Source organism: Somniosus microcephalus, chromosome 24 (assembly GCF_052327205.1).
Source record: "Somniosus microcephalus isolate GS21.2 chromosome 24, FLI_Smic_1.0, whole genome shotgun sequence".
Taxonomy (NCBI): Eukaryota; Metazoa; Chordata; class Chondrichthyes; order Squaliformes; family Somniosidae; genus Somniosus; species Somniosus microcephalus.
Genome location: NC_141010.1, coordinates 34277453 through 34295575, shown reverse-complemented (window position 1 = coordinate 34295575; position 18123 = coordinate 34277453). Strand labels below are relative to the sequence as shown.

At 44.1% G+C, this 18123-nt stretch overlaps 1 protein-coding gene across 1 annotated transcript in view; it reads right to left on the bottom strand.

The window, feature by feature from the left end:
• kcnh4b (potassium voltage-gated channel, subfamily H (eag-related), member 4b) overlaps positions 1-18123 on the bottom strand; it is a 188330-nt gene that overhangs the window by 96908 nt on the left and 73299 nt on the right. Inside the window, exons 5-6 of the mRNA XM_085966463.1 lie at positions 6474-6717; positions 3807-3964 (exon numbers count right to left, since the gene is read on the bottom strand). Of these exons, the coding sequence (XP_085822589.1) occupies positions 3807-3964; positions 6474-6717 (402 nt within the window). The remainder of the gene's footprint in view (positions 1-3806; positions 3965-6473; positions 6718-18123) is intronic.

The window sequence follows — 18123 nt, the reverse complement described above, 5'->3', positions numbered from 1 at the left end:
AAAAAAGCAATTGAATAACTTGCATTTATATAGCAATTTAATGCCCCAGGACACTTCAGAGGCGCAAGGAAAAATAGACAAAAGAGCTAAAGGAGGAAAAACTAGGAAGGGTGACCAAGAGCTTAGCCAAAGGAGTGGATTTTTAAAGGAGGTTCTTAAAGGAGGAGAAGGAGTGGAGAGATGGAGAGGTTTAGGTAGTGAACTCAAGATCATGGAGCCTAAAGATCATGGCCGAAAGCACCATTGATGGGCCGTAGGGAGGGGGATGCACAATAGGATGGAGTCAGGGGAATGGAGAGTTTGAGAGTGTTGTAGAGCTTTTGGAGGTTACAGAGATGGAGATACGCGAGGCCATGGAGGGATTTAAACAAAAGGATGAGAATTTTAAATCTGTAGAAGTTGGGGACTGGAAGCCAAAGGTCATCAAGGTCAGGGGTGATGGACCAGCAGGACTTATTGTGGGATATGACATTGACAGCAGAGTTTTAGAGGAGCTAAATTTTATGGAGTTTGGAGGATAGCAGGCCGGGCAGAAGAGCATTGGAGTAATCAAGTCTGGTAGTGACAAAAGCAAGAATAAGGGTTTCAGCGACAGATGAGCTGAGGTAGGAGTGGAGGCAGGGTAGAGGTGGCAGTAGATACATAGATACATAGAGATAGGAACAGGAGTAGGCCATTCGGCCCTTCGAGCCTGCTCCGCCATTCAATGAGATCATGGCTGATCTTTGTGATGGAGAAGATAGGGGTCAGAAACTCAGTTCACAGTTGAACTGGACGCCAAAGTTGCAAACAGTTTGGTTCAGCCTGAGACGTGCTGAGGGTATGGAATTTTGGCCAGTGGTCAAAGTCTTTTGACTTTGGTCTTCTAAAATGTTGAGCTGGAGAAAATGACAGCTCATCCAATGCTAGATGTTGGAAACAGTCCGATAGCACAGAGGTAGTGGGGAGGGTTCAAGGGACAGCGCGAATCAGTGCACATGTGGAAACTGACTCTGTGGCTGCAGATGATGTCACCAAGGGATGGCATCGAGACGAAGAGCAGGTGGGGGCTAAGGACGGATTGTGGGATCAACCATGTGCAAGACTGCGGAAAGGTCAAGGAGGGTGAGGAGGGATAATGGACCATGGTTACAGTTCAGGACTTTGATTAGTGTCGTTCAATACTGCAGGAGGGCTAGAAACCTCATTGAAGGGATTCAAAAGGTGAAATTGCAATTCAAGCAGGGAAGAATGCAGACCACAAAAGACTAAGCACTAGGACACTTGTATGTTCCCGGCATCCATCATTGCTACGGTGGTGGAGGGTGTGTAGGGATTTAAAAATGAAATGGCCGTTATGCAAATGATCAATTATATAGACTAAAATAAGATTGAGCCACAATATTAAAAAAAGATTCGAGAGCACCACCCCCGGAGGTTGTGCTGTGCTGTGTTGTGGCAGAGGCCTCCTGCAGCCATTTTATGTCCCGCCCCCAGCAGGCTCCCCAACGAAGACGGGAATTCTCCAAGAACTTGCCTAAAATAGGGCAATGACCCTGACCCAAGAAACTCGACGAGTGTCGGGAGATCTCCTGAAGACCCAACGAGGAAATCCTGGCCTCTGGCACCTTTGTGGATATTCTACCTGGGCAGACTAACATAAAGCAGTTTCGAACTTGATACTACTGGGGAAAAATTGGGTTTCTTTGTGCCTCCCGTTATCACCTAGCGCCCGGGCGCGGCGCCGCTTACACCTCCCGTGAAGTTTAGCGGGTGGTTAGCGGCGGTGGTAGCCGGAAGCGCCCCAGCCGCAAACTTCGCTCGCGCCCCGTCCTACTGCCGGACGCTATGTCCGGCAGGGTCAGGGTACCATGTTTATGGCCGGAGTGGCGCAAATTAAAGGGCCGGTGCCGAGCGGCCATTTTTTTTTGGGCCACCTGCCAGTGCCTGCCCCCTTTCGCCTTCTCCTGCGGGGTGCCGGCCGCGATCGGTCAGCCCAGTACTCCTTTCGAGTGCCGGCCCTTTCACCCGCTCCTCAGTGGTCCAGCAGGGCCTCGGTGCACGCTGCGCTGGGCCCCTCCCCTTTATTCAGGGGATGAAGGCCTGTAGTACCGCGGCGCTACATGCCAACGCGCATGGCGCTGTTGCACGTAGCGCTGCAATATTGAATGGGAGCGCCCCAAGAGGGAGGGGGAGCGCTTCCAGTAGTGCCCCGCCTCCTGCTTGGGGTGCTACCATTCAATTTCCTCCACGGGGGCGCTAACATTTTTGGGCCGCTGCGAAGTTAGCGCCCCAAAGGGGGCGCGACCCAATTTTTCCCCAATACTTTTACGGCCTAATGTTAAAAAAAAATCCAAGTCTTTATTTTTTCATATTTATTGTTACTACACACAAGCTTGCCAAACAGGTGCTGCTCTGGGAGAATGTGGAAAAACAACCCAGGCTTCTCTGTTTAATTTGCGACTAGGACTCATTGCACTGAAAATTTGTTAATTATACACTTCTCTGCCTAACAGGTCTTGGATTCATAACAGTCGGTTCCATCGTCTGATTACTGAAATAATCCAATTGGGTATAAACTGCCGGAAGTTCACAAGAACTAGAAAAAATAGATTTAATTAAAAAAAAAATCTTCTTTCCTTAAGAGAGCAGAATTGGAGAAACCTGAAATGTTATAGAGCATTTCTTAATTCAGAGGAAGCTTAATAAACAGAACATTTCTTACTGGGGACAACGAGCAGTGGGAGCCTGATTAGAAGTGCTGCATTCACAAATGGATCATGATGTTCTTGCATTCAAATGGAGCTCACTATTATTGATATAAGAAATAAAGAAAGACGTGCATTTATATAGCGCCTTTCACGGCCACCGGACGTCTCAAAGTGCTTTACAGCCAACAAAGTACTTTTTGAAGTATAGTCTCTGTTGTAATGTTGGGCTGATACCTGGGATGGCAGGAATGACGTATGAGGAGAGATTGGGTCGATTGGGCTTATACTCGCTGGAGTTTAGAAGAACGAGAGGGGATCTCATTGAAACTTATAAAATTCTAACAGGACTAGACAGACTGGATGCAGGAAGGATGTTCCCGATGGCGGGGGAGTCCAGAACCAGGGGTCACAGTCTAAGGATAAGGGGTAAGCCATTTAGGACAGAGATGAGGAGGAATTTCTTCACCCAGAGAGTGGTGAACCTGTGGAATTCTCTACCACAGAAGGCAGTAGAGGCCAATTCATTAAATATATTCAAGAAGGAGTTAGATATATTTCTTAAGGCTAAAGGGATCAAGCGATATGGGGAGAAGGCAGGGACAGGGTACTGAGTTTGGATGATCAGCCATGATCTCACTGAATGGCGGAGCAGGCTCGAGGGGCCGAATGGCCTACTCCTGCTCCTATGTTTCTATGTAGGAAACGCATATGCTCGTGGTAAGATGGTACAACCCCAAACATGTCTTGATATGAATTCTGGCTGTAGCTGTTGACTGTTATTTCACAAGTGAATCATCATTTTGAGTTATATATGAGTCGACAGTGAAATTACCGATATTATGCAACAATAGTGTCTGCTCCTGGGGACTATGCACAAAGCTTTTATGTTGTTAGTGCCTTCTGGCTCCTTTTCACTCCCCCGCCTCCCCTCCCCAAGGGTAAAAATCTGAAAGGAGTTGTGTGTAAAAGATAGCTACAGATAATGAAGGCCATTCTACATATTGATTTTATCCATTCGGGAAGATCTTTGTCCCCTCATTACAGAAATGAATGTATCCACCCAACAGAATGACGCACCCCTGTTAAGAGGGAAAATGGTGTTAAATGTACACTTACCACAGTGATGTTAAAGGCATAGAGAAGGTCAAATGGCAACGCAGCTATTAGATCCACAATAAACCATGTGGTTCCGTAATGGATGCAGATGGATCGAGCATCACATACCACTTGACCTGACTGACTGACATAAGTGGTACGAAAGTTCAGGATAATATCTTGGATAAAGAACAACAAAGAGAAATAAGCATTATAAATAAAAAGGTTAAAGCTAGCCTTCATAATAACAAGTGACTTAATGGAACAATGCGCTTTACTGCCGACATTTTTAAATGCAGAATTTACAGCAATTTCACTCCTGTGGAGAGCATTACTTAATAGCTCTCTTCTGATGACTCATACACACACACACACACACGTGCAAATTGATATTAGAATTTTTCTTTTCATTAATTAAACCGTATTACAAAAAATTGTACCGTATTTATTCAAGATATCAAATTATATTACTGCCTGTCTGAAATGAAAAAACTTTTGATAAATTGAAAAAAATACACCCCTTAAAGCATTTTAGCTATCACTGAACCACCCTGGCTAGATGCAAACTCTTATTTATTTTCACCATTACCACGGCTTAACCTGCAAAAAAATGGAAAGGTGGTTCCTTTCGCAGTGACACAGGCTCCTGCGCCTGCTTTCACTAACCATAACATTTTTGTCCGTAATTGCTGGGCAATTAGCCCAACTCTGTGCCAGTAATGAGTATTTCCCCGTCGGTGCGGATCATGTGTCAAGGCGCGAAATCCCGAACTTGCGGTCAAGTTCAAAGGCGGTATGACGCCGTACTCTGCCCCAATGTTTTTTCCAGTGCATCATTAACCCTGCCAGTTTCCTACTGTCCAGCTGAAATGACAGGCATGACAGTGAATCTACTACATCTACCAGTCTGGTGAAAAGGCTCAGACTACAGATGGGTGCAGCCTACAGCTCCAGACTGCTCAGCTCCCTGCAAATTGAGAACAGTAGCCCTGGTGAAGCAGCAAAAATATAAAATCAGCTGGAAATGTTCCCCTTAGACACAGATCTGCAAGCATTACTTGGCATAATTCTTTCATTTTAAATATGAAACAGGAACGAGACATTTGCAGGGCTCAAATGGATACGTTTCAAATTTTCAAGTGTAGTAAATCAAATAAAAAATGTAATCAGATAACATTTTTCAAATAGGTCTCACTAGACGGAATCGATAGTAAAGAAATTAGTTGCAGATTGAAAGATATTTGAGTAAAAATGTGTTTCAGCTCGCCGATGGTGAAGGTGGTACAGGCAGCATGTAACATGTAGCAGAATAAAAGGTTCAATCATCAGCCTGTGGTGAGTTGACTGGTCTCAGCCAGGGCTGCAATAGGGGCAGTACAGCTGGTCTCACTGCAAAATCACATGTAAAATATGCAGCGGTATTTGATCCTCTGGAGCAGTAACACGCTATCAACATCAGCATTAGGTCGTAGTTGAAAGTGGTGCTGAGGGGCAAATCAGGGGAGCAGATAAGGACTGATTTTGTGTGAATTCTGTGCTAAAGAGAGAGTGTAATTTTCCAGTGGCCTGTTTATGCTCCACAAACTATTCTTGAATATTGCAAACATCGTCAAGGGGATTGCACAGTATGCTGAAGCCCCAGCCTTTGGTAATCTTTTAATTAATTGACTAGAGCAATACCAGCAATTCAGCTATAAAATACACAGCAGGTCAGACAGCATCTGTGGAGAGAGATGACAGATGCTGCCTGACCTGCTGAGTATTTCCAGCATTTTCTGTTTTTATTTCAGATTCCCAGCATCCACAGTATTTTGCTTTTGTAGCAGTAATTCAGCTAATGAGTTAGGAAAGCAGAATTATTGGGAAAAGAATAAGGTGAAGCTAATGAATGACACAACCCGGTGGAAACAAGAAAAGAACATGGAGCAGAAATAATCAGAGAAGGCAGAGAAATGTTGCTGAACAGGTAGGGTGAGCAAATAGCTAAATGAGGCATAAGTATCAGGGACTGTTCAATAAAACTTTGAGCAAATGGAACTCATTGCTCAAAAACTGGTGTTCAAACAGTGAAAGTTCTGAGTTTGCATCTTATACTGTAAAGTTAAAGTGATGTTACTGCCATCTTTTCACAGGGGATTCTCCACCGGATGATGTCACGGGCTGCACAGGTAATACAAAAACACATAGCCCAGAGTGGAGCAATGATACAAAAGTAACTCCATCATTTAACGATGCATTTACACTACAAGTGTAGTGCTGGTGCAAATGTGTTTTCGTTTAGGCATCGATCCTGAATGTTGGTGCAAATCAGGTGGCAAGGCCCAAACTGACTCTGAAGCAAAGTGAAGTGAGACTCTGTCCTCCGGGGAGTTTCACGCCTCTCCGCTCTGGTATTGACTCGGACCCTGACTGCACAGATTCAGGCTGCATCTACACTAGTGTTGGTACAAATCAAAACTGCTTCACCCCGATGCCACAGTTATAGTATGGATGGTATGAGACTTTTGTGTCGCTATTTTACCTCACTGTCTTGTTTCTCTGGTATGCGGAAGCCTTCATTCCTAACGCACACCTACCTGCCCCCAGTGTGGCACTGTCTGAGGTGAAGTATCTGCACATCTGCCTGAAGCAATTCTGCTCTGTTGTGCTCGGTGGTGGAGAACCGATTGACCAAAAAACTTGGCTTACCGAAAATGAAAAGCATTTCCACAGCAATGTCGCTCACAGTCGTGCTGCGGGAAGCAGAGGAGTTTTCGTCACTTTCCGTGAAGCAAACGTTATATGGGACGGTCACAGCAACATAAAAGGTGGCCAGTAAGATCAGCCAATCCCAGCCGGCTTTGAACATGCTATAGTGCAGGAGGATGAAGCGGGATTTCTGGATAGACGCCACTTTATACTCTGGGAGGGAAGGCTTATTCTCAAACATGTTCTGCCAAAGAAGAAAGTCAAGCAGTTACACACGACAAAAAATTCTCATAAAATGAAGATAAATTGTTATATAATTTCTGACTATGCTTTCAATTATACATAAGAAAATAAGAAATCGGAGCAGGAGAAGGTCATACGCCCCCTCAAGCCTGCTCCACCATTCAATAAGATCATGGCTGATCATCTACCTCAACTCCACTTCCCCACCCTATCCCCTTATCCCTTAATTCCATTAGTGCCAAAAATCTATCTTAAGAGAAAGCTGAGGGGTGACCTAATAGAAATCTTTAAAATTATGAAAGGTTTTGATAGAGTAGATAACAGAGAGTGTTTTTCCACTTGAGGGAAGAGCAAAACGAGAGGCCATCAATATAAGATCTCAGTCTTGGATATACTCATTAACTGAGCATCCACAGCCCTCTGGGGAAGAGAATTCCAAACATTCACAACCCTAGAAGTGCTCCCTAACTTCACTCCTGAAAGGCTGACTCTAATCTTTAGACTATGCCCAATCCTAGACTCCCCAATCAGTGGAAACAGTTTCTCTTTACTTACCCGATCAGTTCCCCTTAATATTTTGAAAACTTCAATCAACTCACCCCTTAATCTTCCAAATTCCAGAGAATACAACCCTAGTTTGTGTAATCTCTCCTTGTAACTTAACCCTTGGAGTCTAGGTATCATTCTGGTAAATCAACACTGCACTCCCGCCAAGGCCAATATATCATTCCTAAGGTGTGGTGCCCAGAACTGCTCACAGTACTCCAGGTGTGGTCTAACCAGGATTTTGTACAGCTGCAGCATAACGTCTACCCCCTTGTATTCTAGTCCTCTCGATACAGAGGCCAGCATTCCGTTAGCCTTTTTGATTATGTTCTGTCCCTGTCTATGACATTTTTAATGAGCTATGTACCTGGACCCCCAAGTCTCTTTGGACCTCCACTGTTTCTAGTTTTACACCATTTAGAAAGTACCCTGTTCGATCCTTTTTAGGTTCAAAGTTAGCTAAATGCTATTATACAATCAGCATGAGATTCTTGGCGCTGTCTAAACCTTCATTGGTTGGCCCACATTTCTCCAAATGTACTTATTCCCCTTTTTCCTTAGCTAGCCAGGAACCGCTTGTATAATAGAGGAGAGCTCTCAAAGGAGCTATCGCCAAATGCATTTACCTAGAAATATAGGGATAATTTTCAGGTATAATGGGTTTTATTTGGGCTTGATTCCTTGTCAGCAGCTGGTTACTTGTTGAGTTTTCCCACTTTTATTTGCTTGGTTATTGTTTTGTCAAGGAAAGCAAGAAAAGAATGAAATTGTTGGGATGTTACACCGAATCCTACTTGGAAAATATGAATCTAAGTGGGGTAGAAGAGTAAAGGGATCTCGGAGAACAAATACACAAATCACTGAAAGTAGCGACACAGGTCAACAAGGCCATAACAAAAAGCAAACCAAGCACTAGGGTTTATTTCCAGAGGGATTGAATTGAAAAGTAGTGAAGTTATGCTAAACTTGTATTGAACCTTGGTTAGACCACAGTTGGAGTACTGCGTACAATTCTGTTCGCCATATTATAACAAGGATATAGAGGCACTGGAGAGGGTGCAAAAAAGATTTACAAGGGTGATGCCAGAAATGCGAGGTTTTACCCATCAGGAAAGGATGAACAGGCCAGGTCTCTTTTCTCTTGAAAAGAGAAGGCTGAGGGGTGACCTAATTAAAATTATAAAAGGTTTTGATAGAGTCAATACAGAGAGAGTGTTTCCGCTTGTGGGGAAGAGCAAAACTAGAGGTCATCAATATAAGATAGTCACCAAGAAATCCAATAGGGAATTCAGAAAGAACTTCTTTACCCAGAGGGTGGTGAGAATGTGGAACTCGCTACCACAGGGAGTGGTTGAAGCGAATAGTATAGATGCATTTAAAGGGAGGCTAGATAGGAATATGAGGGAGAAGGAAATAGAGGGTTATGCTGATAGATTTAGATGAGGAAAGACGGGAGGATGCTCGAGTGGAGCATAAATGCCGGCATGGACTGGTTGGGCCGAATGGCCTGTTTCTGTGCTGTATATCCTATGTAATCCTACAAATCGTACAGAAATAAAGATGCAAGATTTTTTCAGGAACAGAAAAAGTCCATCGAGTCCAACAAACCAATCCCTTTTAAAAAAAAATCAGCACTCAACATATCCATGATTTCTTTCCCTCTTCAGAAATGCCTCAATTACCTCTTGAACCTATTTATTTTTCTGCTTCAATGGCATTTCCTGGTAACTTATTTCCAAACTCTCGTACCCCCTGGATAAAAAAAGTTCAGTCTGACTTCCTTTCTTCCTCCTAACTTCCGAAGTTTATCAGCTGAGACTGATGCACCTCATTAACCCACAAATTCTACTTCCCCACTGGGTTTGAAACATGCATTTTTCTATTTCAACCTTGTCTGGTACATCTTCAGATCCTGCTCGTCTTAGTTTGTGCACCTTGTAACCATTCTCTCCTTAAACCTGCAGATTCCCAGCTTTCCTCATATTCCTTTATGTAGCTGTGCATAGGAATTTTTTTTAATAGTAAAGTATATGAATGTAGGAACGCTGCAACTCATAAACCAGGTAAAATTGATCAAAATAGCAACCGTCATGCTGAGGAGCAACTTTACAGTGTGATCAATATTAGAAATGCCAACACATTATTCCCTGTGACACAAACCAATTCAGTCAGAATACCAAGATGTGCCATAGCTGCTCATTTATTCAGTTTTAGAAGGTCATAGTAGCACTACATATCAGCCACCATCTTCACTTATAGCACATGTACTTTTAGGCAGCAAGTCTTTTTACAGGAGTTTTATTTTGTCCGGGTTCAAATTCTTTTCGATTGTGGGGTTAGCAGCTTTGATGACTATTTTATTCCTGCACTTTGTAAAGAAGGATTGAAGAGGCATTGCCTATAACAAACAGCTTACTTTTTGGTCACTTATTTTATTAAATGCACTCTATTTCCCTAACCAGCAACATCCCAAGTGCTGGTCGGCTCTGAATTGACATTGCTAGAGACTCGAGGAGCAGTATGTACACGGAGGGCTATAGGTGTGGGAGTGTAGGCCACAGAGCAATATTAGGAGAGCCACTGTTCTATAATGGACCAGGACTGCACGTGAAAATATCAGTTTGAGTGACACCAAAAAAAAACACAACAAAATCCATAGAATTAATAATTCAGATACAAGCAGCTTTCCAGATACCGGTGAATTGTTGCCACATCCCCAGGTGTTGCTGCCTAGAGTAATGTAAAATCCATTGTACCATTCCTAAAAAAAAAATCACACAAAGGGGCTTTCAAATTTTGAATGCATTTCAACAAGTGGCTATTGATATCAAGCTACTCACAACATTTGAGACGGAGTTAGATAAACAGTTGAGGAAAAATGCAGGTAGAGAGAAAGAGCAGGAAACTGGGATCAGTGTAGATAGATCCAATGCCAAGCTAGCACAGGCATTACCTCATTTCTACTATCTGTCATTAACTACAACTCTCCTGCCCAGAGAATGTGTGTAAGCCCACATGCATGAAACTCCCCTCACAGTAGTTACAATCTAAATGGTTTGAGAGTGCGGGCAGAAGAGACTATACTCCTCGAATATTTAAATCTGGCTAAGCTTAAGAGAAGTGTCCAGGACATCCCTAAGCACTTTCTAATTCCTGTTTGGCAAAGTACTAGAGTTACACCCCATGCAGACGTGTATATTCCCACTCCAGGGGCCTCTAACGACAGGGCACCCACTCTGGAGTCACCCTGAAGCTTTACTGTTACTGCAAAATGGAAACCGTTTTGTATCGGTGTTGAAGTTGCTGGAAGTTGTTGTATAATGCACTTTAAATCTGAGGAGGCAACTACTGCACCAGTACAAAATCTTAGATTTTATACCAGAATGCCAATAAAAATTGAGAAGCAAATTATACTCAGAGACCTCTTATAATCTGGATTTTTGTGCTGCGTCTAGTTCTCTTTTCTGTCATATGTAAACATATTTTTACACTGGTGCCCCAACCTATTGAATAACCAGTCACACAACACCAGGTTATAGTCCAACAGCTTTATTTGAAGTCACAAGCTTTCGGAGCTTGTGACTTCAAATAAAGCTGTTGGACTATAACCTGGTGTTGTGTGACTTCTCACATTTGTCCACCCCAGTCCAACTCCGGCATCTCCACACCATTGAATAACCAGGATTAGTTTGTTACCGTAAACTCCAGTGTAGAAGCCACATATGGAATGCATTTTTATGCTTCATAGTATAATAGCATGATTTGTGCACCAATGTGCCAATAGCAGCAATAGAGATAGGCAGCGGCTTATCAGTATGTGATCAAGTTTTACTTACAAACATTCCCGACTGGGAGCTTTCAGTTTCCTGGTTATTGAGTACATGCAAATGGAGCAACAATAAAGAGAGAGAGTAAGGAGCCGACAGCAACCAACAGGAGTCACTCGGCAGCAAGACATCAACAGCAAACAAACAGAACAGAGACAGAATCAGAAACAGGACATGCCTGATGTTTCTACAAGGATCCACAAATCCTTTTTATTCATATATACAGATGCCAATAAAATTGGGACATTATCTGGCTTTTTCCATAGAAGATTAGGGGAGCAGTGAAGAACTGAAATCCTCTCACAATTAATGCTGAACCATCACAGTCAATATACTAATCAAGTGCTAGAAATTCATAGTTTCATTTTATTTATTTGATGAGTGTGTCAATATGTAATTATATAATTTGTTTCTATATAGCAACCAAGGCTCCAACACTATATTTGTTTCTGAAGAAAGGGTCTTCATAGAATCATAGAAATTTACGGCACAGAAGGAGGCCATTCGGCCCATCGTGTCTGTGCCGGCTGAAAGAGCTATCCAGCCTAATCCCATTTTCCAGCTCTTGGTCCGTAGCCTTGTAGGTTATGGCACTTCACGTGCATATCCAAGTACTTTTTAAGTGTGTTGAGTATTTCTGCCTCTACCAACCTTTCAGGCAGTGAGTTCCAGACCCCCACCACCTTCTGGGTGAAAAAAATTCCCCATAACTTCCCTCTAATCCTTCTACCAATTACTTTAACTTTATCTTTATGTTTCTGAAATAGGTGCCTCACTGTGTCTTACTAGAGCAGGATCCAAGACCAGAAACATCAACCCACAGAAAACACCAAACTTAAACCTATTACCAATAAAAGGTGTCCGTGAGTGATTGAGGGATTTACCCATCTCTTTCCCAATAGGAAGCCCTTCCCTTAACAACTCATGGAAAAGCAAGAATTTTGAATGATTGCCTGGTATAACTAAAGTACAGGTGGCAGTGTTGTGTAACTAATGCGTGAAATTCACGCAGGTGTTTTCTGGAAAGGAGAAAATGCTGGACGCAGCAGGTCAGTAAACATCTGTGGAGAGAGCAGATGAGTTAACGGTTCAGGGCCTGGAAATTCCAAAAGCGCTGGAAACTTGCCGTTGGCACCACAGACTGCAGTTAATGACTGCCAAAATGAATAGTGCTGGCAGCACTGGTATATTGGTGCTGCTTGCTAATTAACATTAGCGCAGCGCTAAACTCGCTGTGCAAGGCTAGATTTTGGGCGGTAGCCTCAGCAGGAGGCCCAATGTAGTGCCATTGGAGCAAGAGCAGCCTTCTCTTAAAGCAAGGCTGTCATTTTAGAAAGCAGTGCAGTTCCGTAAAGGGGAACTGCCTTCTAAAATGAAAAAAAAAAAAATGTCTTTTTAAATTATTTTTAAAGCCCTTAGAGCTCAACTGCCTTCTGAAAATTTTTTAAAAATAATTCCTAAATGGCAGTCTTCAGCTCTTAAAGCTGAATTGCCTTCTGCACCTTTAAAAAAAAAATGGGAAAAGTGCTTCAGCACTAACACAAATGGCTCAGCAAGCCAGGGAAGGGCACCCAAGGCCTTGCGTTCAGCACTCCAGCTTTGTGGAGGGGGGTCAATGGTACAAGACATGTCCACTACCCACAGAAGCCAGGAGGCCCTTCAGAAAGAAGGATGTGGGACCTGATCACCGAGACCATCACGGTCAGCAGTGTTACCCCCATGACCTGGCTCCAGTGCCCAGAGAAGCTTCAGGACCTCAGACGAGTGGTCAAGGTCAGTGAATGCATCTTCAAAAGCCGTCTCCTACCAACTGCATCACTAGCCTCACACACTGCTCAATGCACAGACCCCCCTCCCCCCCAATTACTCTCTACCAACAATCTGTACTAAACATAAGGCACACCTCCCATTCCTAGCTTCACCTCACTCCTTTGGAGGAGACGATGCTGGCCATTCTTGGCAGGGGCATGGCTGAACCCTTGGCCAGCGGCGGGGCTGAAAGGATACAAGATGCTGGTATCCTCATACGTTATTCTCCTTCTCGCATGCACCTCTTGCTTTCCCGCCCTCCCCTCATCACAACTCCAACCTTGTGCCTTCCTCATTTCACACACCCAAGAAATGCACAAATCCAGCCAGTGGTTGACCAAGAAGAGGGAGAGGAGAGTGAAGAAGAAGAAACACCGTCACTCGATTTCACACTCCCAGCCACCAGCTCCTCAAGGTCGACCCACAAGGCCATCTGCAGTGTCCCCCACTGAAAGTCAGCAGCCTTCCACCAGCCATGCTGCAGCCACTGGGGTAGCACTGCATGACATCACTAGGATAGGCAAAGGTACACACAAGACAGTCACTAAGGGAATGCATAAGGTGGATGAGTTGATTTATTTATGTCATATTTGATGGGTAGGTGTATAAAGTTGGATTGGAAAGTTTGCTTTGTCGTGGCTTTTATTTCAGCATTATGGCCAAGTGGACGCTGTGATGGTCAGTAACAGAGGGAAGGTAAGGTGTGGGGCTAATGTTGAAAGGGGAATTGGGGTTGTGGTCACTGGTATTGCAGGCAGATGATTCCATCCCGGCTAGAAAGGGGCTGTCTGGGTTGCATCCTTCCTTCTGCGTCTTCCTCTTCTGCGTTTCCTCTTCCCTCTGCGAGTGAATGCTGGAAATCTGAAATAAAAGCAGAAAATGCTGGAAATACTCAGGTCAGGCAGCATCTTAACCTGAGACGTGAACTCTGTTTCTCTCTCCATAGTTGCTGCCTGACCTGCTGAGTATTTCCAGCATTTTCTGCCTTCTCCGAGGCCTTCCTTTACCATCCGAGGCCTTTCAAGCGTCCAGCAGCACTCCCTACACACTTTAACAACTTTTAACATCCATTGCACCAAGCCATTACTTCAATAAAATATTAAAAATCCAGTCCAAAAGCTTAAATGCAAACTTACCTGAAAGATGTGTATATCCCTTAAGAAGTGCTGACAGCACCTCTTTCAGTCTGCTGCACGCTCATTTTTCAGAGCGAGCTTAGGACCCAGCGCTAAACTCAGCACAAAGGTCCAAGTTCGCAGAGCGTGGCATCAAGTTGGCGTGCACAAGCTCTCCAGATATGCATATCCAGGGCCATCGCTGCTAACGGCAGGACTATGGCCCTCACCAAAACTGCGGCCGCTGAGTCCATCACCAGAGGCGGGCGGAAGAGCAGCAGCCGCCATTTTGTTTCAGGAATCTGCTGGTAGCGGGTGGCAGTAAGGAGCCGACAGGTGTCCTGATGAAGGGTCCACAACTGAAATGTTAACTCATCTGTCCTCTCCACACATGCTGACTGACTTGCTGAGTTTTTCCAGTATTTTCTGGTCTTTTGTTTCAGATTTCCAGCATCTGCAGTTGCTTTGCTTTATGCATATTCCAGAAAGCGTTTGCTTCTCCCCTCCTTTACTGAAATTCCTCCTCGTCCTGTCCTTTCTTGTCCAAATAAATATATATTTTTAAATGAGGGGACACATAAAGAATGAATAGAATGGAGCTCGAGAGTGGCAAGGAGAGGCATAAATAGTTTTTACTATTCAATCAGTTCTAAAGCATGAATTGCACTTGACAGACATGCTGTGCCTTCCCAGATCCATCCATCAGTTTGAGTGACAGTTGATTGGACAGCATGCTCAGTGAGTATTTATAGGCATCAACTGATGGTTTGGCAGCAACACACTGCATTGAAGTACTTGTGATTTCATATTCTGAACTCAAATGCTGCCACGGGACGACACTGGCCTCAAAACCAGGCTGGTGAACAAGTGTGGGTCCTGCTCTTTAATTACGTATTTAAAAAAAATTCTCCTCTCCATTTTCCACCAATTCTCTCCACTCCTCCCATCATGAAGGTGCAGACTCATACTGGGACACATTTTCAAGGGCCCCAGGCGCCCTCCAGTACTTTGCCCGAGTGGCCATTATTCATGTGTGAGCCCAGATAAAGACTATTCCACTGCAGAGGGCATCACCACGAAATCCAATCCTGTCCCAGATCCTGGCCAATTTGTCTGTTTTCATGCAAGGTTGCTAAGGCCCATGGTAATGTCTCTACCGATGCCTTGTCTAACATTAGCTAATTAAACACAGCATGGGGGGATCAGCCTGAGATTTAGTTTGCATGTCTCAGCTACTCACATGGTTAACTGGCTGGATGCACTCCGCTGAACTATAATAGACCAAAGCCTTTGGGGGGTGGGAGACCCCCTCTCAACTAGAATAACTAATTACTGATTGTTTGTCATTGCTCTAGTTCATTAAAATATTTCTGAAGAGTATTTACACAAAAGTCCTAACACAAAAAGAACTAAATTTACTACAAAGGTGGATCAGCAAGTTTAAAACATGCGTTAACATAATCCTATATAAAAAAATATAGCACCAACTGGCTAATACAGAATCTGCAGTGTGTTTATAAGGGACTAATACATTAAGGAATACAGATGACAACATCTCATTTCAGATGTGCCACTGCCTTGGAATATGCGCTAGAATTCGCTATACTTTACTGCAAATAATATACTCTAGTGGCTTTTAAAACTTTCCTATTTTTTAATTTCCCCTTCGTTCCTCTCCCCCCACCCCCACAGCAAAACTTTTGCTCCTTTGCCCCTGGTCAGGCTAGGGTAGCTTTCACAGGCATCTGTCGCTCCTGGACACCTCAACAAGCAGCTATTGTAGGGATCGAGTTGGGGCAATTTTAACCTAACCCGTCCATTGTGAAACTGACGGGATCGGGCACAGCATTGATTTCACACCCCGGCGACCTATCCGATCCCATGGTTTTCCCGCCCGTCAAGTTAGTTTAAAACTCCCCCCCCCCCCCCCCCCCCCATTTAAGTCAGCAGGGCATAGTAACCAAAGCCAAGATTCGAGCCACCCGACACCCACACATGCCCACCTACCAGGCTTTCTATTTTTGTCTGTGTAAGTGTGATGAGAAACAGGACCAGTCAGACAGAAATAATACCAGGTTTTTAAATGGTGATAGAAGGGATATCACAGCTTCGATACATTTGATTTGTTTCTAATGCATTCTTTAGGCAATTACTGGCAGAACATACTTAAAACAGGAAATTCGTCATTTTGGTTTGATGGGGAGAGGTAGATTATTGCAAAATCTTGATAAAGAACAAGAAAATGATAAAACATCTCTAGTTTGTGCAAGCTCTGAGATAGAAAGATCATTTATTAACATTTAATTTATCAAAATTGCTAAAATGAGGGGCAGATTTTTTTTTTTTTAATTGCAATTTTGGATTGAGAATCCTAAAGTAAATTAAATTGATTAAAATCAAATTCCCTCCTGAAATATCTCACTATGTACAGATGGTCAGAAAATTAGACATTTAAAGTACATTCAAATCACAGAAAGGTGTAGTTCAAATGTGCTGTAAACTGTAGCAGAAGAGGCCACTCAAACCTCAGCCCGTTAATGAAAATGGTTGCTTTTAACCTCAGATTGTCTGCTTCAATCTAGTGCCCTCTGATTGAAGCTGATGGAGAATTATACTTCCCTGTACAACCTACTAATGCAATCTGTCAAACTGAAACAGAAATGAACTCAGCACAAAGTGATGTCCTGTCAGAAACACAGAGCCTTCACAGCAAAGTTCAGGAAACTTTGACTAAGGTTCCGGTTAAGGGAAAGAGCGGCCAGCCGAGCTTTCTCTCTGACCCAATGCCTCCACGGTGTCTAAATTGTCAGACTGCTTGTCTGACATACAGCTCTGGATGAGCAAAAATTTTCTCCAATTAAATATTGGGAAGACCGAAGCCATTGTTTTCAGTCCCCACCACAAACTCCGTTCCCTAGCCACTGACTCCATCCCTCTCCCTAACATCTGTCTGAGGCTGAACCACACTGTTTGCAACCTTGGTGTCATATCTGACCCTGAAATGAGCTTCCGACCACATATCCGCAGCATAACAAAGATCGCCTACTTCCACCTCCGTAACATCGCCCGTCTCCGCCCCTGCCTCAGCTCATCCGCTGCTGAAACCCTCATCCATGCCTTTGTTACCCCTAGACTTGACTATTCCAATGCACTCCTGGCTGGCCTCCCACATTCCACCTTACGTAAACTTGAGGTCATCCAAAACTCGGCTGCCCATGTCCTAACTCGCACCAAGTCCCGTTCGCCCATCACCCCTGTGCTCGCTGACCTACATTGGCTCCCGGTTAAGTAGTGCCTCGATTTTAAAATTCTGAAGATTGTAGGAAAGTCTGAGGGAGGGAGGGAGGATTTCCACAGTTCTGAGGAAAAAAAATCATCTAGAAATTTGCCGGCAGCCGGTTTCAAACGTAAAGATGGCTATGTGGCTGCAAAGCGCTCCCGAATTGGGAAGCCCAAGGTCGGCCGGAAATTTGGCTTCAGGCCTCATTGAAATAATCTGGGCCAACTGCCGGTGCCTGTTACACCTCCACAGGCAGCTCATCCTTGTGCAGAAATGAATTTCAGTCCGCCTGCCTCATCGGCAGAGGCCCAGGTTAGTGCCAGGGCGGGCGGGGTGGTGCGTACAGCGGGAGAATGTTGTGAGCCAGGAGGAGCATTTATCTTCTCGGTGGCAGCCACTGTTCCTAAGCCACACTCACGCCAGAAAAACCTAAGCCGACTGGGCCCAGTGTCTGTTCCGCTCAGAGCAGCTCAGCTTCGAACAGGTGTCCAAAAATAGCCATTAAGACCCTCAATAGCATATGCAAAGGGCCTAACGCCTGTTTTCGGCAGTCTCCCCAATGCCTGAAAACTGTCCGAGGTCAAAATGGCCTCGGACGGTTTTCAGGTGTCTTTGGGACACAGGACATAACCCTGAGAAATCGCTAATTCTTGCCTCCATTTTCTGTCCTGAAATTGGGTGCAACGAGCACCAATTTCTACCCTGATGAGTTGGAGTAAGAGAGTGCAATGGGTCTTGATTGCAATGCAGTGAAGATGAAGGGAAGAGGAAGATCATGTAGGATTGAATATTTGGAGTTTAGAAGGAACAAGAAAAGGATATTCAGAGGA